Source organism: Camelus bactrianus, chromosome 3 (assembly GCF_048773025.1).
Source record: "Camelus bactrianus isolate YW-2024 breed Bactrian camel chromosome 3, ASM4877302v1, whole genome shotgun sequence".
In the NCBI taxonomy this organism is placed as follows: Eukaryota; Metazoa; Chordata; class Mammalia; order Artiodactyla; family Camelidae; genus Camelus; species Camelus bactrianus.
The window spans coordinates 51,169,894-51,192,725 of NC_133541.1; the positions used below are offsets into that span (position 1 = coordinate 51,169,894).

General features: G+C 36.7%; 1 protein-coding gene across 4 annotated transcripts in view; it reads right to left on the reverse strand.

Moving 5' to 3' along the window:
- The window catches only part of FAM169A (family with sequence similarity 169 member A), an 88,341-nt gene that overhangs the window by 39,159 nt on the left and 26,350 nt on the right, over positions 1 to 22,832 (reverse strand). For 3 of the 4 annotated variants that reach the window (XM_010949288.3, XM_010949289.3, XM_074359823.1), the window contains exons 2-4: positions 2,053 to 2,187; positions 884 to 983; positions 492 to 577 (exon numbers count right to left, since the gene is read on the reverse strand). In XM_010949288.3, the coding sequence (XP_010947590.2) occupies positions 492 to 577; positions 884 to 983; positions 2,053 to 2,187 (321 nt within the window). Of the gene's footprint in view, positions 1 to 491; positions 578 to 883; positions 984 to 2,052; positions 2,188 to 22,593; positions 22,717 to 22,832 lie in introns of those variants that run through there. The other variant, XM_074359818.1, reaches the window with a different exon arrangement.

Here is a 22,832-nt window from a genome sequence, read left to right on the forward strand (position 1 = left end):
ATAAAATGGTGACTGGGACAGGACAAAAGACTGTTTCACAGCATGCTGTTGAGGACCTCTCTCCCATTCCACTGTTTGAAACAACTGAATAGACTATCCAAAATGGCCCTACTTATAAGCAAGTTTCCTGGTCTCTCCTAGAGATGGAGAACCGAAGCAACCACACCGAGAGAATGAGCTTTCTCCCACCCAAAAGGAAACTCAGCAACTGACGCTGATGTGAGTAACTACCTCTCAGCTAAACCACAGGTACTCATTCTCCGCGCCACCTCGCACCCCCATTCTCAGACACTTTTAGAACCACATAAAACTGAGGAAGCCCAAGCTGAGTGCCGATTTCACAACAACAATGAAACTCTAAGGGCTAATACCACCTGCTAACACTGAAGTGGAGAAGAGCTCAATAACTTCAAAAACTATCACTGTTTATGGGAAACATACCATGAAATAGCCTCATAAGAGACACTTCTAAAATTACACGATCTTGTTACCTGCTTAAGCCCCTCTCTAGAAGGGACAGATGTTTTCACAATATCATCAATAGCCCACCACTGATCAGCAAGGTAAAGGGCCACAGCTAAAAGAGAATACATGATTATTAACAGTTAAGTCTTAAAGTAAACAATATTACTATTTGGTAAGGTTTATACAGATACGCTGAAATATACCTATACTTTACAATACAATGTGGCCCCATTTATACCATTTTTATTTTATTTTACTCACTAAACATTTAATTATAAGCAAATGAGCATTATATTTTCCTAAATTTACAGTTTGAAGAAGGTTTTTTTTTTAATTCCTTCATGTACCTATTTGTAACAAATTTCTAATTGTTTGAAGAAAAATTCGTCAGTGTATAAAGATTAAGCAAAATAGAGACCTGTGAGTGAGTCCTCAGGTGCAAAAAGAGCAAGAATTTTCTGGGTTTGATCTCCACCATAAAGAGGTACAAAGCCTACATTTGACAGGCTAATAGGAATCTGCAATGACAATTGATTAAAGATTAGTGAAGAGTCAGTAAAGAAAATATCAGACAAAAACACCACACTTCTACCAAAATTTTTAACATACATTAACTCTAAATAATTTCATTTCATAGGCGATATTTGCAGTCTCAAAAAAAAAAAGAGTAATTTAGATAGACTTCATTTCTGCAGGAATTTTATTATCTTGCCAAAAAAAAAAAAAAAAAGAAAGTCTATTTCAATAAATACTCCTGTGCTCTAGCTATGCATCTGAATAGCAACAAAAGCATGATATGATCACTAACATTGTCAAACAACTTTATTATCTGTTATTTAGACTACTTGAGGAGGAAAAACTCCATTTTCTAGTAAAAGATACCAGGACAAATTCATTTTTCCAGTGAGATATATGCAATAGTTTAAAATTTTTCTGCCTTCATTAATCTGACACTAATTCCCTATTTACACACAATATTACAATTCAGGGAATTGTAAAATATTGATGCTGGAAGAAACTTTGAAGAATCCTTTAAAATAAACATCATTTTCCAGAAGAAAACTCCAGAAGAAAAGGCTTAGAGAGGTTAGAGAATTTGTCTATCATCAAATTCACACTAGAATTCTAATAATTTCAAGTCTAATGATCTTTCTATCAAATACATTTCAGCTTACTAACTACAGCTTATTTTAATACTTTGGGAAAAGGAAGATTTGTGATTAAAAAAATGTGTAATTTACTGTTTTGCTTAATTTTTTAATTAAAAAATTTCTAAAACTACAAATTCCAAATCTAAAGTAAATGAGTTAGCTTAAATATGGTAACCAGTCTTAGCAAAACCAGTAAACTACTTAGATATAATTTTAAAGGCACAACACAAATAATAAGTAATAGCCTATAGTTTGTCTTTTTAAAACTTGATCATGCTTTTTTACCAACTAATCAATATTATCCACTCTACTGAAGTCTTCTGATAAAAATTTCAGAAGTGATTAGCTAACACTTTAAAATGATAATAAAATTATATTGATTTCATGTATAAACTCAATTGAAAAGATTGATAAAAATCACTGCAGAACGCCTTACCGTAATATTGAGAAGAGAAAAACACTCAGGATTTTCAGGGTCTCCACACCTTAGATCTGACATGTAATCTTCAGCAGAATTTTCCAATTCCTCGTGACTGCAATTATCCAGCATATCCACAGGGAATGCCATCCTCTTTAACAAACAACAGGGGACAAAATGTTTCAGAATATGAAATGCTATCTTCTTTAACTCACAGAAAAAACTTTTTATTGTACTAGTGCAGCATTTTATTGTAAGGAGACTTCTTTTTTACTATGCCAAGGTAGACTCCAACTTGAGCCTGCTGATTTAAATGTATGTCAAAAAGAAAACTTTAAAGCACTCATATGTATTAAAAACCAGCAATGAAATAAGAATTAATGCCCACACACATATGGTCAATTAATATGACAAAGGAGGCAAGAATATACAATGGAGAAAAGACAGTCTCTTCAATAAGTGGTGCTGGGAAAACTAGGCAGCTACATGTAGAAGAATGAAATTAGAACATTTTCTCATGCCACTTACAAAAATAAACTCCAGATGGATTAAAGACCTAAATGTAAGAACTAAAACCATAAAACTCCTGGAAGAAAACATAGGCAGAAGACTCTTTGACATAAATCGCAGCAGTATTTTTTGGATCTGTCTCCTAAGACAAAGGAAACAAAAGCAAAAGTAAACAAGTGGGACCTAATTAAATTGAAAGGCTTTTGCCCAGCAAAGGAAACCATCAACAAAATGAAAGGACAACCTACTAGGAGGAAAATATTTGCAAACGATATGACCAATAAAGGGTTAATATGCAAACTATATAAACAGCTCATACAACTTAGTAAAAAAAAAAAAAAAAAATTAAAATATGGGCAGAAGACCCAAATAGACATTTTTCCAAAGAAGACATACAGATGCCCAAAAGACACATAAAAAGATGCTCAACACAGCTAATCATCAGAGAAATGCAAGTCAAAATCACGAGATATCGCCCCAACACCTGTCAGAATGACTATGATTAAAAAAGACCACAAATAACAAATGTTAGAGAGGATGTGGTGAAAAGGGAACCCTAGTACACTGTTGGAGGGAATGTAAATTTGTGCAGCCACTATGGAAAATAGTATGGATGTTCCTCAAAAAACTGAAAATAGAACTACCATATGACCCAGCAATTCCACTGCTGGGTATATATCTGAAGAAAAACAAAACCACTAATTTAAAAAGATACATCCACTCCAATGTTCATAGCAACATTATTTACAATAGCTAAGATAACGGAAGCAATCCAAGTGTCCATCAACAGATGAAAGGATGAAGAAGACATGGTATACAGGGGAATACTACTCAGCTATAAAAAATAATTTTTTTCTTTTAAAGAATAAAAGAAAAAGAACAACTTGGATGGACCTAGATGGTATGATGCTTAGTGAAGTAAGTTAGAGAAAGACAAATATTGCATGTTATTACTTGTATGTGACATTTAAAAAATAAAACAAATGAATGTAACAAACCAGAAAGAGACTTACCAATACAGAGAACAAACTGGTGGTTACCACTGGGGGAAGAAAAGGGGACGGGGCAAGATAGGGGTAGGGGACTAAGAAGTACAAACTACTACGTATAAAATAAGCTGCAAGGATATATTGTGCAGCACAGAGAAATACAATCATTATTTTATAACTTTAAATGGAGTATAATCTATAAAAATATTGAATCACTATGTTGTACACCTGAAACTAATACTATAAATCCACTATACTTCAATTTTAAAAAACAGGTAATTCCGTAATTGATAAATATTTATACAGGTATAGGATATATACATACACATATAAACACACATACAAACATATCCTCATATACCTGTCAACATAAAAGTCACTGTAAAACAACACAAGGGAACTTTTTAGAAGAACAGAAATGTTCTACAACTAGATTGTGGTGATGGTTGCATTACCCTATAAATTTACTAAAAAAAATCACTGAACTGTACAGTTGGAATGGGTAAAAATTACAGTATGTAAGCTCTACCTCTCATGTGTACAGCTGCTTAAAAAAAGCCAGCACCTTAGAAGTGAAACACTAAAGACTGTTTCACTAAAGTCAAGAAAAATAAGGACTTCACTAATATGTAACATTACACAGATACTTTCCAGTGCAATTAGATAAGAGAAAACCACTCAAGGCATAACAACTGGGGATGGGTGCAAGGGCTGGTGGGAGGGGAAGACTATCTCTACTTCAATTTGCAAACAATATATTTAATTGAAAAACCCAAAAGAATCAATGGAAACACTATTCCAAACAATAAGAAAATGTTGTAAAATGGCAGATTGTAAGACTACATACACAAATCAAGCCCTCACATACCTAATAATAACCAGTAAGAAGAAATAATAAATAGAAAAGATGACCCTGTTTACAACGGCAAAAACACAGACTTAAATTTTAACAACAATAAACGTAAACCTATATAAGGAAAACTATAAAATAGCATGCCTGAAAGAAGCAAAGTGAACAACAGGGAAGAAAAACCACGTTCTTGAAAAGAAAGATTCGGCATCATAAAGGTAGCATTTCCCCCTAAAACAACCTATTAATTTAATGTAATCCTAATGAAAATATCTTTAGGGTTATTTTTCCCGAAGCGCAAGTTGATTATAAAGTTAATTTGGAAAAATAACTAGAAAAATCCTAAAAAGGCACAGCAATGACTGGAGAAAGGTTCTAGCCCTCTAAGGTATGAGAACATGTTATAAAGCTTCTACGATACAAGCATTATAAAGCTTCTCCGTGATCCAGACATACAAATAGACCAATGGAACCAGATACAGAAGTATACCCTAATGCCTATGGAAACTGATACATGATTAAGGAGCTATCTCAAATAGTGGGAGAAAGAGGACTTTTTAATAGGTACTATTGTTTCACTGGTCTGTCTTACAAAATGTTTAAATGAGAAATTAATTTTGCCCATTTTTGAACTTTTTATATATGAAATCAGACAGTATGCCCTAGTCTATAGGTCAATTCCTTTCACTCAGCATCATTTCTGTGAGAAACCTAAGTGGTGCTGCATCTATCATTTAATTTGTCCCCTTTTATTGCTAGGAGTATTCCATCATACACATACACACGTTACCATTCTACTGCTGGTGGGCATCTGGACTGCCAGGAGCATTGCTGCACAAATATTTCAGTGGGTAAACACACTTATCTGTGATGGGTCTGCATACTCACACTTACCAGTCTTACTAAAAGCAAGACAACCAAATACTGTATGTATCTAGATGTAATGCAACAAGAAAATTGGAGCCAAATCTAATGAAGTCATTAGACAAATATGTGAAATGACGTTTAAAGTATGCAGCCAGCCAAATTTAGAATAACTCAGTTTCTTCAATTAATATATGGCACAGAGTTTGAAGAGTGGAAACCAATGTAAATTAAAAGAAACTTAAGAGACATCAATCAGATGCATTGTGAAGATGACCCTGATTTCTGTACTCTTGAAAATACCCATCATAAAAAGATAAGTAAAAAATAAACTTATGATCTATGTCAAATACTGATCTATCGGTTCTTAAAAGAGGTATAAATAAAGTTAGTATATATTATCTTGTATTAGCCAACATAAAAAGTGCAGAGCCCCACTGCTACTATACCTGTCAATAACTTCAATTCTAATTTTTAAAAAAATTTATAAAGGGAAAGGCAGAAGAAAATAAACTGAGAATATAAAAGTTACTTTCTCTAAAGTGATATTCAAAGCTATTTTATCACAACAAAAGTATTAGTAGACAAGGAACTGAAAATCTAAGGGAAATATGAGATAAACACATAAAAGACAAGACTCGTACATGACTCTTTCTAAAAAGTGTATTATATATTTTTCTAAATTTTGAAGATACGGTCATGAGAGGAACTTATTTTTTTTTACCATAATCTGAAATCTTGGTCCCAAGGACTTTAAAACTTGACATACATGTTTGGGAACCTAATTTGTGTATGTAAATTTACACACACACACACACACACACACACACATATATGTATTTTTTTTTAGTCAAATTGATTTTTTTATTTTAAAAAATCAAAACCTAGAAATAGAACATATAAATTCAGTCCATCTGTTAGTAAATATAAATGTTTAAATAAAAGGAGAGAGCAAGAAAAAATTTTGAAACTATTTATGAAAGCAGTATCACAAGATTTCCAGCCAACTTACAAAAAGGAGGGGAAAAGCTGGATTTCAAGAGAGATTAACCAGGATTTAGCTTATCTAAATAAGATGTTATAGTTAGAAAGGGACCATAAAATAAAACAGCAGCTCTACAGTAAAGGAAGCTTATTTGTTAGTGTGGCAAATCTTTATATCTCTATCAAAGTCAATATGCAACAGAAAACTAAGTAAAAACAACATTACGTTTTGTGGTCAAATCTAACAATTGCAACAAAGATTAAAAACACAAAACAAATAGTCAATAGTGGATGAAAGAAGCACAAACAGCTTCTTAATAGCTGTTTTTCCTCTCTTACGTAAGATCTCAGTTGTGCATCCAAGTAAAACATTTGAAGACATTTAATGTACCATACCATTGACTAGATGAAGCCCAGGAAGGGTTACTATCACAGTATTCCCCTTAAACCAACTCAAAAGACTCTAGCTACCAAAACAAGGTATGAATGAAAAATTTAAATTTTTCATTTGCAAACAGTAATCATGATTAAAAAGGATGAAATGTAAATTAATATGTGAAGACTGCTGCCAAAAACTTGGTCCACAAAAGCACAGTTGATTACAATCACACAAAAATATCATATTTTAGACAAAGAATACAAAATGGACATATAAGGAAAAAGAGACTGATAGAACAGCAAGTTTATGGGTGATTTTCTTTCTTTTTCATCTACTATTACTAAATTAACTTTCTTAAAAGATTTTAAATGCTAATGTTATGTTCAAAATGTATTTTCTTCTTTTGTATAGCTAAGGATACCAACAATAAAATGAAAAGGCAACCTACAGAATGGGAGAAAATATTTGCAAATGATGTGACTGACAAGGGACTAATTTTCAAAATACACAAACAGCTCATATACCTTAATATCAAAGAAACAAGCAATCCAATCCAAAAACGGGCAGAAGACCTAAACAAGCAATTCTTCAATGAAGACACACAAATGGCCAATAGGCACATGAAAAAATGCTCAGCATTGCTAATTGTTAAGAGAAATGCAGATCAAAACTACAATGAGATATCACCTCATACCAGCCAGAATGCCCATCACTGAAAAGTCAACAAATGATAAATGCTAGAGAGGACGTGGAGATAAGAGAACCCTCCTATACTGTTGGTGGGAGTGTAGATTGGTGCAGCCACTATGGAGGACAGTATAGAGGTTCCTTAAAAAACTGAGAACAGACTTACCACGTGATCCAGCCATCCCACTCCTGGGCATATATCCAGAGAAAAAATTCAAAAAGACACATGCACCCCAATGCTCATAGCAGCACTATTTACAATAGCCAAGACATGGAAACAACCCAAATGTTCATTAACAGATGACTGGATAAAGAAGATGTGGTACATATATACAATGGAACACTACTCAGCCATAAAAAAGAATAAAATAATGCCATTTGCAGCAATATGGATGGACCTGAAGATTGTCCTTCTAAGTGAAGTGAGCCAGAAAGAGAAAGAAAAATAACATGACATCACTTACATGAAGAATCTAAAAACTAATAACAATAATAATAATGACACAAATGAACTAATTATTATTTTGATTTCTTGAATATGTGTAAGCACATTTGACTGTCCTTTATGACTGGATTACCATATTCTGTTGATTCTTATTTTGTAGTTGGCTTTATTCCTTTGATAACTAAGTAAGTTTAAAAAGCTAAAGATCTAATCTGTTCTTAGAAACAATAATTGGTACATATATGTAAACTAAAAAAAAGTGCAATATACTGTATATATGTATTTGCATGCAATATAAAGTGTATGTGCAAACTGTAATAATTCTACACAATAAAACTGAAAAAAGGAAAAAAAATATTTTCTTCTTTTTTTTGTTGTTTTATTAATGAAAAGAAGGAAATTCTATTAAATAGGCAAACTAGGTCACCTGAATAAAGAACCCAAAGGCACAGCCCACAATCAGAGAACTTCAGGGTAGTAAGTAGTCTTAGAAGTCTTGCATTCTCATCCAATGCTTTTTACAGAGTGGTGAACGGGTCCACTCTAAGTTCATAGCAGGATGAGACTGAACACAGACCAGGTTCCCCTCCCTAAGTCACGGATTTTTCCTTTCCAGGCATTAATTAAACTTCAGTAACTTGCATACCACCATCAACATTTTTTCCAGTGTATCAAGTGCCTCTAACACTACTTAACTACTGTTTTTCTCAATTCATTTTTTCTTCTCCTCCCCTTTCTTAATTTGGTAAAATAAACATATAAAATGTACAATTTTAACCATTTCTAAGTTCACAATTCAGTGGCAGTTAAGTACATTCACACTGTTAAAAATCATCACCACTCTCCAGGTCCAGAAGTTTTTCATCAACCCAGAGAAACTATGTACTGATTAAATAATAATTCCCCAGTCCTTTTCTCTCCAGCCTCTGGTAACCACTATCCTACTTTCTGTCTCGATAAATTAGTCTATCTAGGAGCCTAATAAGTGGAATCATACGGTAATCATCCTTTTGCGTCTGGCTTACTTCATTTAGCATAATGAAAGGTTCACCCATGTTGTAGCATGCATCAGAATCTCAACTTACTTTTTTAGAAACATTTTATTCACCTTACACTATAAAACCTATGAAACCACCAACTTGATATATTAGATCATACAAAGTTTTATTGTAACTTAAATGTTCACCTGAATACCAGTTAAAAACATCTCCTAAATCACTGACAATACGTCAGCATACTCCAGAAAACACTGCACTGTGTATGTATGGGGCTGCTTACCAGAAAACTGCTGCAGAGCAAAGGCAAGAATTATTAAACTAATTAAAGCATAAAAAGAGAAATTCATTATCCTTCATTCTTAAACCTTTTTAGATTACGGTTTTTAAATAGAAAAATAATCACTTCTGGGCTTATTTCTATTATTAGTCAAAGATTATTCCTTTATTTATGTTTTTACACACACAAAATGAAACAGTCCTGTTTTCCTGAAATCCAATCATTTAAATACTCTGAAATTTGCATCAAGAACATTATTGGAGGGAAAAAAAAAAAAAACCTCACTTGGTAAGTTGGGATTTCTTTTTTAACAGCTATCTTTTATTAAGTGCCAGAATATGTCAGAACTGTGCTAAAAGCACACCATTCACTCTCATTCAAGCTTTACAGCAAAGATATGTGGTGGCCCAATTAATATTCTTATTTTACAGGAAAGCAAACCACCTTGGAGAGGTTCATCATTTCCCTAAAGTCACACAGAGAATGAGTGGCAAACCCCAGACCTAGACATGGATCTGACACCCAAGCCCTTCCTCATAGAACACTGGGTACTGTGTCACATTTGAGGACCCTTAAGAGCATGTCTTACAGTGAAAAACTTTAGCCTTGGACCTCCAGAAATCTGGCAATTTCCAGATACATCCTACTTGATTTTAATATTGTTGATCTCAAGCATTCTTTTAACCTTTTCTTGAGATTTGGAAGCATTAACTGAGTAAGTCCTTAAATCCAAAACTGGCTTAAAAATGAATGTATTTCTTCTTCACTACAGAAGGAATTATTTCAGTGTTCTCTCTCATCTCACCTCCAAGGCATCTCCCAACGAAGTTAAAAGTTGTGAATTCTGCACCAGTCAGAATGCCATCATTCAAAAGTCCACAAATGACAAATGCTGGAGAGGCTGTAGAGAAAAGGGAACCCTCCTACACTGCTGATAGGAATGCAGTTTGGTGCAGCCACTGTGGAAAACAGTATGGAGATTCCTCAAAAGACTAGGAATAGACTTACCATATGACCCAGTAATCCCAATCCTGGTCATATATCCAGAAAGAATCCTACCTCAAAAAGACACCTGCACCCCAATGTTCATAGCAGCACTATTTAATAGCAAAGACATGGAAACAGCCTAAATGTCCATCGACAGATGCCTGGATAAGGAAGATGTGGCATATTTATACAATGGAATACTATTCAGCCATAAAAAATGACAACATAATGCCATTTGCAGCAACATCGATGTCCCTGGAGAATGTCATTCTAAGTGAAATAAGCCAGAAAGAGAAAGAAAAATACCATATGAGATCACTCATATGTGGAATCTTAAAAAAAAAAGAAAAAGAAAAAGACAAATGAACATAAATACAAAACAGAAACAGACTCATAGACATAGAATACAAATTTGTGGTTGCCAGAGAGGAAGGGGGTGGGAAGGGACAGACTGGGAGTTCAAAATTTATAGATACTGACAGGTATACATAGAATAGACAAACAAGATTATACCATATAGCACAGGGAAATATATACAAGATCTTGTGGTAGCTCATGGTGAAAAAGTATGCACCAATGAATATATATATGTTCATGTGTAACTGAAAAATTGTGCTCTACACTGGAAATGGGCATAACATTGTAAACTGACTGTAACTCAATAAAATAAATTTTTTTAAAAAGTTGTGAATTCTGAATACAGTTTAAAAACTATAGCATCATAGTTTTTAATATGAAAAAATAGAAAATATTTCCCTAATTCCAAAGCCCCACACACACATACCCCTTCTAAAATCTTTTTTGTGTTTTCGTAGCTGTTCTTAAATCCATTACTTTTATTATTAGTCACTCTCACTGCTCAATTTTATTGGCTAAATAATCACCTATTTATTAGTATTTAAAGAAGATGAAAGAACGAGAAATTATTATTAAATCAGTAATAGCAGCAGGCAACACTTACTGAGGAGTGACCACATACCAGATTTTAAAGAGACTGTTACATTTAATATACAATAAGGTACTTCTATCAGCCCCATTTTATAGATGAAGAAATGGAGCTTTAGAGATTAAAAGACCTGATCAATGTCATACCACTATGGAGCTAGAAGAATATGAATTCAGACAATCAAATATACCTTCCAATATAATTATTTCACTCAATATGCAAAATCAAATATCACGGTATTTGTCATGACTATATGAAATTTCCTTTTGTAAAATTCTGCAACAGTTACTTTGTTATTAAATATTCTATTCACATATTACACCAGAAAGCACTAGAATTAGAAGCCTGTGGCCTTGTCTCCTGGGTCACCTCTGCTACTAGCTAGCTCTGTAACCCTAGGCAAGATACTTACCCTCTTTAGGCGTCTGTATTCTCATCTGTAATGTGATGCGATAGGACAGGATAAATCCAAAGACCTTTTTCACCTCTAAAAGTTTATAAATGTTTATTTAAAAAAATAGCGGTTAACTTAAGACTGTGCAACTTACTAGCCTTATGCTGGTCCCGCTAGTTTAGGGAGTCAAGAAGAGGGAAATAGAGATTGCTGTGATACATCACTCACTTCTCCCTCTTTTTTGTTGTTTTTAAGCGTCTGTTCTGTTATGTAACTGAAAAGCTGTCAGATCAAATTGTGTCAAGTAGTTTATGCTCTGCCCATGGGAGAAACCAAAAGGCCTAACTAGATTCTACATGAATGAGAAAGCTTAATATTGCCTTAAGCAAAGTAACTCATCAAAAAATTTACGCAGAATGAACAACGAAGTGTAAAAAGTGTCCAAATTAATTTATAAATTAAGCAAATGGCTTGCTCATTAATCCTGGCTAACCTGTATAAAAACTTGATAACTCACATCTCTTACATAAGAACTCCAAGATGCCCACCAGCTATTTTACACCCATCTATTAGTAATTCATCCCTTTTTCCTGAAAAATTATATAACTATCTGAAAGACTGAATGCTCTTAACAAGAAAAAAAATATGAGAAAGAGTTAAAAATCAAATTCCTATTATTGTGATTTTTCCCCTATTTAAGGTTAATCACTAGATATCAAGTATACTCTTAAAAGGGGGAAATATACTTTTTAAATTTAGTTCCTAAATTATTTCAAGATTCTTATAGATTATTGCTATTATTTGGGGGCTTTTGAAGAAGAAGATCCAAAAAAAATGGAAATTTTAGAGCTGAAAGAGTTCTTAAAGAAAGAATAACAATCTCAACCAAGTCATGATCCTACCACTCCCGACTGTTTCCCCAACACCGAAAATAGTTTAGGTATCCAAGCAACATAATCCGCAATGCTCTCAACCTGTTACACAAAAAGCCTGTTTCTGGACCTTATTATGATTCTTCTCATGATTCTTCCCTTGATTCTTCCCTTGTCTGTTTTCTCCCTAACGTCATGTCCTTCCCTAACTAACCTAGTCTCTGTGCTACATCAGCTCAACTGGTCTACCGTACTCACTTTTATTCTTCTACCTCTCCCGCCCTACACAAAGCCCTAAAGCCTAGATTAATCCTTCTCCACTCTTAGAGCTGAGTTTTTGAGTATGACAAAAATGAAACCACTGAATAGGCTGCTCCAACTATCCAATCTCAGGTGGGCTCAACACTGCTCAGACATCCTTTTCTGTCCTCTGGGAAAGGAAAAACATTTGATTACGTACAGGTGAGAACTGCCTATAAGTTTATAGGTAACGAGGCAGAAGTTAAATGGGGTTCATACCTATTGCCTCTTTTTATTTCACGTAGAAAGCAAAATCATCTTTTGAAGTAATAATCACTGAGCCAACAGGGGACTATGTGGCTACTTCTAGCCAACACATTTCACATGCATTCCCTGATAGAGCTTTTATCCCAAACCCATGAAGTGGGTAATTTAATTATCTCATTTTGGGATGAGGAAACCAAGACAGAGCAGCAGAGTAACTTGCCCCAGGGCACACTATAGTGCGCGGCAAAGCTAGGACTTGAACCCAGACAGTCTAGCTCTAAGGACTATTCTTTCAGTCACCATGCTGTGTCTGAAAACATAGCATCTTAGAACCCTAACTAAGATGATATGATTGCTTACACATATGAAGAGAAATCTTACCAGTTTTCTTTCTAAGGGTTTAACTCCCTCCTCATGTCTAAGAAATGGTCCTAGATCTAAGAAATCATTTAAACACAAAGGTACTGGGTATTTGGAATATCTTAGGGCTTCAAAAGCAAAATCTAATCATATGGCATAGAATTTGGGGCCCCTAACAGGGGAATATGTAGAATACTAGTTAAGGGAGTGTGCTCTTGAGCCAAACTGCCAGGACTATCTCCACATGACCATGGGCAAATTACTTGAACAGATACAGGAAAAGGATCTCCGAGGAAGGAATACACTGCAAGGGTAAAAACCAGTAACTTTCAACATATATTAAAATTTTTACATCTAAAAAACAAAAAACTCAGAGACAAACTATAACCAATATGACACATACGAGCTAGTATCCTTAAAACAAATACAACTTTGGGGGTGGGGAGGAGGTAATTAGGTTTACTTATTTATTTTTAATGGAGGTATTGAGGATTAAACCCAGGACCTTGTGCCTGCTAAGCTCAAATTCTACACTGAGCTATACCCTCCATTCCAAATACAATGGTTTTTAAACTAAGATGCAAATAAATAAGCAAGTGGCATAAACAGATAATTCATAAAAAAGGAAAAACAAACATCAAAAATGTTCAACTCCTAATGCTGGAGAGGCTGTGGAGAAAAGGGAACCCTCCTACACTGCTGGTGGGAATGTAGTCTGGTGCAGCCATTGTGGAGAACAATATGGAGATTCCTCAAAAGACTAAAAATAGACCTACCATATGATCCAGCAATCCCACTCCTAGGCATATATCCAGAGGGAGGCTTAATTCAAAAAGAAACATGCACCCCAACATTCACAGCAACCCTATCTACAATAGCCAAGTCATGGAAACAACCTAAATGTCCATCAACAGATGACTGGATAAAGAAGCTGTGGTATATTTATACAATGGAATACTACTCAGCTATAAAAAAAAGAATAAAATAATGCCATTTGCAGCAACATGGATGGGCCTGAAGATTGTCATTCTAAATGAAGTAAGCCAGAAGGAAAAAGGAAAAAATACCATACAATATCACTTATATGTGGAATCTAAAAAAAAAAGACAAAGTTATTTACAAAACAGAAACAGACTCACAGACATAGTAAACAAACTTATGGTTACCAGAGGGGGAAAGTGGGAGGGAAGGGATAAATTGGGAGTATGAGATTTGCAGATACTATTATATATAAAATAAACATATAGCACACAGAACTACATTCAATATCTTGTAGTAACTTATGGTGAAAAAGAATATGAAAACAAATATATGTATGTTCATGTATGACCGAAGCATTATGCTGTACACCAGAAATTGATAACATTGTAAGCTGACTATACCTCAGTTAAAAAATATCAAAAAAAAAAATGCTCAACTCCTATTTTTTTAAAAAGCCAATCACAAATATTTTTAAAACAAATTAATTTACAAAAAATATTAGTATACACTTATATGATTGTAGAGGAAATTATCTGGATGGGGTTACATTATATTGTTAACAGAAGTAATAACCTGGTGAAGGAGGAAGAAGGAGGGACTCAAGGGAGGGGACAGGTGGGGAAGAAAGGAGATTCCATATGGAGCCTCCTTCCTCAATCTACTCACTTTGTAGTAAGTCTCTATTGGATGCATCTGAGTGGCAAAATTTAGGTTACATGCCTGCATCTGACCTCCAAGGGAGACAGAATGTGATTTGGGAGGAGGCGGGGAGGCAAATTAGGGCTCATAGGGCTAAAATGAGACTCATAAGCAAAGTCAAGTCAGAACATAAACACTAATGACCACAGCCAGGAATGGATGTGAAATCCTTGCTTTACTATCTACGCACTTGGAGCAAGATACAGAGAGAGCTACTGACACTCCTCAGATACATATGCAAAAGCTTAGCAATAAATTAACAGGTGATATCTGAAAGGAAGAAATAAAAATGTGCTTATAACTGAAGCATCCACTTGGCCGACTACATACGGTTCTGCAGAAAAGACATTTGCCGCTAGAACACATCAGCCACTCAGCCACTCAGCCCCTCAGGACCCAGATTCCTGAACACTGTTAACAATCTCACAGAAGCAGTTTACAAAAGTCAAGAAAACAAAATAAGAACTATTTAAATGAGTGTATCATAAAGTCTTGTCCTTCATTTCAACATTAGACAATCTCAATTTCTTTATTGTTTTTACCTGGCTTCTTTACCATATGAAAGATCTGACTTCCTTATGCTTTAGTAAGGTTAACAGGGGTTTGGCATAAACCTCAAGGAAGCAGGCAATTTTAAAAAATAGTCTAAATAATATGCATATTGTTGTGGATGTCTTTAATATAAAATATCACAGAGGTTTGTCTCATTTAGAATCACGAAGACTGAATTTTCATTAAAAAAAAAAAAACGCCTAGCTCAAAACAAAAGCAAAAACAAAACTTGGTGCTTAATTTTGACATTCAACAGATGAAATCTTCTGCTGAGTCACAATCACCATCACCACCCACCACCATCCCCTAATATTTTCACTACGCAACTAAAAATGTAACCAAGGGTTTCCACTATCTGCAGAGCATCACATCAACTTGGAAAAACAGCAGCCTCTGAACCACAGGCTAACCATTCCTCTCTCCCTTCCAGGTTTCCCCAACTCTGCACTCGAAGCCGCGGCCCCATACACCTGCCCGGCAATCCTCTTGCAAACTCAGGTGGGTTTGCTTACCCAGATCAAGTGAAACTGTTTTCTTACCTTTCACTGGCAGCAGGCCTAGGGGAAAAAAGACAGTAGTAACCTTCCTATCTGGCTTCAATACAGATTTACTAAGTAAACGAGTAAATAAATGACTAAACAAAAGTGTGTATAAATAAAGTATGTGCTGGTGCGAGGAGGAAGAGCTGCCCCAGATGAGACACATATACAGTTCTGCTGCTGGATGAAGAGATGGTCCCTCAGCAGGCAGAGAGAGAAGGAAAGGCCCTCTAAGAGGAAGCCAGAAAGCATGCTGAGAATGGCAAATAGCTGGGTTCACTAAGACAGTTAAGGTACATACAAAGACATTATCGGTAAATAAAATGAGGGTGGAACACACCAGACTAGAGTTTGGACTTTTATTTGGCACACAGTAGGAGGCAATTCAAGATCCTGAGCAGAAAAGAGACACCCAAGGCTATACTATACTGTAAGACAACTTATCCAGCAGCTGTGTGTGGGATGCATTAATAGGTAGAATTTAAGGAAGACAAGTTGAGAAACGCTTATGAGTTCCTCTTAAGTAACTCAGCATACTTCTTTTAACATACTTTATCTATCACATGATAGTGAGATTTACCTTTCTTCATCTAACCTACCAGGCTCAGATCTCCAGAGAAGCATAATCTATTTTTCCAAACATATAGAAAGTAGGGATGGGTCAAATGATCTCTGATGTCCCTTCTAATAACTTAGGTGCCCACACGTGATTACTTGGAGGAAGAAGATAGGAAAAAAGGTCTTAAATTTACAGAGGGGTGGTATTGTCAAATTCGTTTATAATCACTTTTTATAACTCGGAATGCTTTCTGAGGATGACAACAGAACTACAGTTTATCGCTTGCTTACCTTGCACAAGGCATTATGCTCAACACCCTACACATACTATCCCACTTATTCCTCAAAATGACCCTATGAGGCAGGTATTCGTACACACATTCTCCCAGAGAGGAGGCTCAGGTGTGGAAGGTCAGGTAAGCTGCCCAGTTCACACAGCTAGTAAGTGTCAGAGTCAGTTTCCAAACCTAGGCAGCCTGTCTCCAGGGGGATTTCACCTGGTGGCCAGGCTGCCAGGTCAAGACAAAAGGTCAATATAACCCATGATGTAACTGACGGATTACACAACTATCACAGAACATATCAAGCATACTGGTCAATCACTCCTTAGGCATTTGATTTTTTAAATCTTGCAATATCTTCTCTTCAGACTTTAGATGCTTGTTCTAATCACTATGATCCATCTTCTTCAGAATGCTTAAATGTTTACTACACAATAAATCCAAAGCCAACTGTTTTAAAGTTTAAAAAATGAAAGGGAAACAAAAGCTGACAAAGTAAAATGTCTATCAAATATTTCCTTAACAAACTACTATAAAATAGAGCTAAGGGGAAAAAATGAAATTCACTAAGTTGCATTATAGTTTTTTTTTTAATTACCCATTACTGAAGAACAGAGATAAATAAGACCTTGAGATTTAGATGATACTAGACTCAACACAAACTAGTGAGCAAGGTTTGTTTGTTTATTTTCAGTTAAGGCAAAAATGACCCCAGAATAGGGCTTCATTATTAGGATTCTGACTATCCAGATGCAGAGATAGAAAAAGATGTCTGCCCTCTTCATGAGTCAGACAGCATCCATCGTTTTTTATTCCATTCTGATGATCACATTTTAAGAAAAAGCACACCAAAAAACTGGAATGCCACCAGTGGGAAAAAACCAGGATGGTAAAGGATCTAGCAACCATGGTACAGGAGACGAGCAACAGGAATTGGGAGAAATCAGTGAGGTCAAGTCTTGGAAAAGAGGAAAGAAAGTTACCTTTCAAATATTTGAAGTGTCAATATGTAGATGAAAACTTAAGATTTATTCTACATATCCCTGAAGAGTAAAGGAAATGCGCATTGGTGGGAGGAGGGGTAGCTCAGTGGTAGAGTGTGTGCCTAGCAAGCACAAGGTCCTGGGTTCCATCCCCAGTACCTCCACTGAAAATAAATAAAAACCAAATTACCTCCTTCCCCAACCAAAAAAAATAATTAATTAATTTAAAAAAAAAAAAAAGAAATAGGCCTTTCCAACAATAAATTCGACCCAAATGTATCACACTGCATGAAAACCCAGACCGGTGAATTAGCTGGTCAAAGAGTGTGGAGAGTTACAGGTGATCCAGTCCAACTCTGGTTGGAGTAACATCTCTATGCTCCGTTGTAAATAAAGCCACAAGAACTTCCATCTCCATCCAAGCCAGTTCTAGCAAGGAGAGCCAAGAGTCCACAGACTTCAGTTGAGTGGTTATTGTATATGAAATTGTAAAATCATATGAATCATTTTATAAAAGAAAATTACGTCTTTTTTTTTTGTGGTTGCCATTCTGTGAAGCTACTCAGATAAAAGTATTCTCCAAACAAAAGTTATATTCAGAATCACTTCAATTTCTTTTTTCATGGTTTAGAAAATAGTATCAATAAATCTCCTCAGCCTTGAAATTAATTTCCAGTACTTTTAGATTTGCATTGTATTACAAAACTAAATACCAAGACTTCTAACATGTGGTCGCTTTTTGCTAAATTTATCTATATTTTCCACTCATATACACAAATAATTAATAGAAAACAGGACCAAATCTAAAATTAGAAGACAGATTCTTTGCTTGGGATCCACAAAAGCTATAAAGGGGATTACAGGAATTATTTTCAAGTTTTAAAAAAAACATGTATTTCCCCTACATTAATACATGAACTAACAAAACCCAAAGATTTCCATAATTTTAACTAAAATTCTACCAGCTCAACTCATTTGGTATATTTTATCTCATGAAGAGCAAAAGCTCTGATTGACAAGTGGTAGAGAAATCACAATGTAAAAAAAAAGTAAATCACTGCTTTGAAATGTACCTCAAAAAAAGTGCTGTACAAGGGGTGGCTGTGGGGCAACAACCATAATAAAAAGGAGAAAAAGATGAAGAACACTGAACTAGATACTCAAATATATATATATATCCTAATTTCATTGATATCAGTACTAGCTCACCTTTAGGAATATTATCACATTTAATTCTGCCAACAACGTTTTGAATGAACTCTGTTGCAACTACTCTTTTATGAAGCCAGGGTTCAAACCTATGTCTCTTTGGCTTAAAATGTGGCCTTACACTGCCTGTGAATAATAACTACTGTTAACTTAAGAATGAGTTCATCTGATATATTAAGGGTGGGCTGATCCAAACTTGAAAGCACCGGTATGTATGCATAAAAGACTTTTAGACGACGATAAAATTCCTTATCAGTACAACTTACTACTTTACCAATCATTATACAACAAAAAGTCAAGGTCATTGACTTTCCTCCATGTCTCCTCATTCCTAAATCGGCTTCTCCCCTTACAGTTGTACCGACAATACGCCTCCTCAGGCCTCCAGTAGCCTCTCAACTCCCAAATTCAAGGGATTATTTGTACTCTCACCCCTCTTGTCCTTATGACAGACGAGACCCAACTGACTACTTTCTGCTACTTAAAAGTCTCACTCTTTCCTTGGACGACACTCTCCCTCAATGCTACTTCTTGGTTTCTTTCCCTCTCAGCTTCTTTCAGCAACTGAACCCGCTCCTTTGCACAACCCATGACTCCAAGGGTCCCTGCAACATGCAATCTGCCACTTTTTTAAAAGATACAACTTACTAAACTGATTTGTTCCCAATTCATATTTGCAAAAATCTTTGTGCATTCAGATTTTACGGAACTTTTAACATTTCAACTCACAATACTTCACTAACACCATGAAGGTGGGATCTATTTGTTTTTCTGCCCAGTAACATAAAGACACTCAGTGTTTGTTCAATAAATGAAAGCCACTTTTGGTGTTAACCTAAAACATCTCATTGGAGGAGCTGTAACTAAAATAACACTTTTTTTTAAAAGTATGTGTTAAGTCACAAACTTTCTGGCCCAAAAAATAGGTTGGGTTAGGTGAGTAGATCCCTCCTACAGAGCAGATAAACCTTAAGGTCTCATATACCAGCTCTAAAATTCAATGAGTCTTAATAATTATTTTATAACGTCTTCAATAAAGTATCACTCTTCCCTGATCATTTTTAAATCATCATACCTTTCCTTATAAACTTAACCTTGGGTAATTTTGTTGTGGTTGTTGGAAAGAATCATGAAATAGCCCTACTATCAATGAAGCATACCAAATTTAGAACTTTAATTTCAGGGTTAAATACACAAAGGATCAAAAACTTAGTGGTGTGTGAAGAGAAAAATCACTGTAAACACAACAGTCATGCCATTCTTTTTTTCAATTTAGAATCAGAAAATCTTAGAAATGGGAAGAAACATGAAGGTTTTAAAGTCCTACCAACCAACAATCCTTGCTACAGAATCCTTGATAAATATTTTTGAACATCTGTCTGAATACTCAATCCTTTTAAATTCTAATTACCTCTAAAAAGTAAGTCTTTTTGCCTTGTTAGTCAGATGGCTGCGCAGAATACACAGAGAAGGCTTAAAAGGGTTAGTTAGGTAGGAGCTAAGGAGAAAAATGTTAGAGGTTCTTTTCAAGTTTTCAACCACTGGTAAAATAATGCTCAAAATCCCATGCTATGTTCAAGATAAAAAGCACATCAAGATCACTTGCAGACTCGCATTAATTAAATACAACACTACCAATTCAGTGAACTTCTTTGATACGTGTATCAACAGAATCAATATAAAGGTGTAGGGACTGTGTCTGACACCCTGCGGAACTCAATCCCCAAGGACCTAGGATAGGTCCAGTCAGGGTACATGCAGTCCTTAGCAATCTCTACCTACGTAAGTTCTCTAAAACAAGACTCATCTGATCTTTCAATGTCCAAGGTCCCTTTCACTTTCATAATTCCACAGAACATGTCATTAAGAAGAGGCATGACATTTCTGCGAGGGATGGTACATGATATGGAATCATTTGTTTGCACAGAGAGTAAGTGGCTCTTCAACCAATCAGAAAAAAAAAAAAGTTTAGAGTAATTTAATAAAGAGAATGACTGTCAAAAGCATCTAATCATATATTTTTTCTCCAAATCAAAGTTAAGCCTTTTGTTTGATGTATATTGTATCTTTATTAGAGAAAGGATATCATTTGTAATCAATTGAAAACTATTTCAAAGGTCAGACTAATTTGAAACTTGTTAGAACCTAAATCCACAGGTAAAGCATCTTAGGTCATAATTACTCAAGCAGCAGGCCAATGTGGCTACTGATGTAAGCTTTTTCTAAGTTCCCTAAACCAATCCTCATCATAAACTCAAAGAGAGACCACTATGACAGCTACAGGCTTTCCATGAAAGACTGTGATATTTTGCTTTTGTACCGGAAGTCTTACCACAAATAGACTTTTACCAGGTTCCTTTCACCACTACATTACCTGTGCTCGCTTCCGCTCTCCCCCTCCAAAACAAACAAACAAAAAGATTAAAAAAAACAACAATAACAAAACAAACTTAGTCTTGTTTCTATTAGTCACTAAAAACCGCTCCTCTTGTAGGAGGAAAATAAGATACAGTTTGCAAAGATAACCTGTACATCTTTTGTACCTACGTACATTCCTGCAAACAGATGATACACTGCACAAACCCAGATCCGTTTGGTGAATTCCCTCCAGGGCCCAAATGTGTGTATTATGCAACAACCACCATTCCAGACTTTAATCCCCGTCTGTGATGCAGTGATAAAATACAAATGGCCAGAGTATAATCTCCTAGGTACCTAGGCACATTTGCGAGGGGACAGAACAAGAATTACCATATTGTCAGAAACCTTGAAAAAATGATAAATACGTAACAGTTCTGAATCACAGTTACAAGTTTTCCTTTGGGGAGTCTTTTAGCAACCTGTCTCTTTCCCCGCAAAAAAACCTCACTCGAGAGCATTTCAACTGAGGGTCTGAAAGGCTATCCCAAAGGGGAACGGGGTCGTGGTTATTTTAGAATCTACTCCAGGTAAAATACCCATACCAATTTCCAAATGCTGAAAAGCCAGTGAGATACTTCATCATCTCTCCCAAAGGGCTATAATGGGAGTAAATGTAATCCAGGTCCCTGAGCCATAACAATCCAGAGCTTCACCCATCGATCTCCTGGGGCACAGGCCTCGGGAAATTGCATAATGGGCCCCTAAGAATTAAAACAAAATTGCAGTAACCTGCATTCTGTAAGAGAATTTAAACAATACCTATTCCAAAAGTAGTGAAAGGTAAGGGAGGTGGTTAGAGCATCTTTGGAGGCCACCTGAGTGGCTGAACCCGAACCTCAACGCTTCCGCTCCACCCGCCACCAGGTCCGCTTTCCCCATGCCAAGGCGATGGACTCGAGAGGACAGGCTCCAGGCGGGAGAGCCGGGAGGGGAGGGGGCTCGGCAGGCAGCAGCCGGGGAGCAGGACGCCGGCCGCGGCGGGCGGAGGAAGGAGAAGGAGGCATTCCCTCACACAAAATGGTGGCGCTGGCGCCGAGGCCGGCACACCTGGGGGCGCACCACACGCCCCGCGGGGGAGCCGGCCGGCCGCCCGCACCTGGACGCGCGCCCCGGGCCTGAGCGGCCGGCGTGGGCCTGCGCGGCGGCCGAGTCCCCAGGGCGGCCCGCAGCGTGTGGCCCGCGTCGCCGCCCGCAGAATGCGGGGCCGGGACCTGCGGGGCGCGAGGCCGAACCAGGCAGTCTCGGCCTCGGCCGGCGGCCCCGACCTGGGACGGGCCGCGCACTCACCTCGGACGCGCCGCCGGAGCCGCCGGAGCCGCCGAAGCCCGGGAAAGGAGGCGGAGCCGCGGGAATGAATGGAGCCGGCGGCTGCTCGCGGGCGACCCCCGGCCGGGCCCGGGCCGCGCCGCTGGCGGCTGCCGGGGCGGGTGCGGCCGCCTGCCCCTCGCCCGGGACGCCCGGCTCCTGGTCGGCGGGTCGGCCGCAGCCCACCGTGCCCTCCGCCGGCGTGACGCACTCGCGCTGCA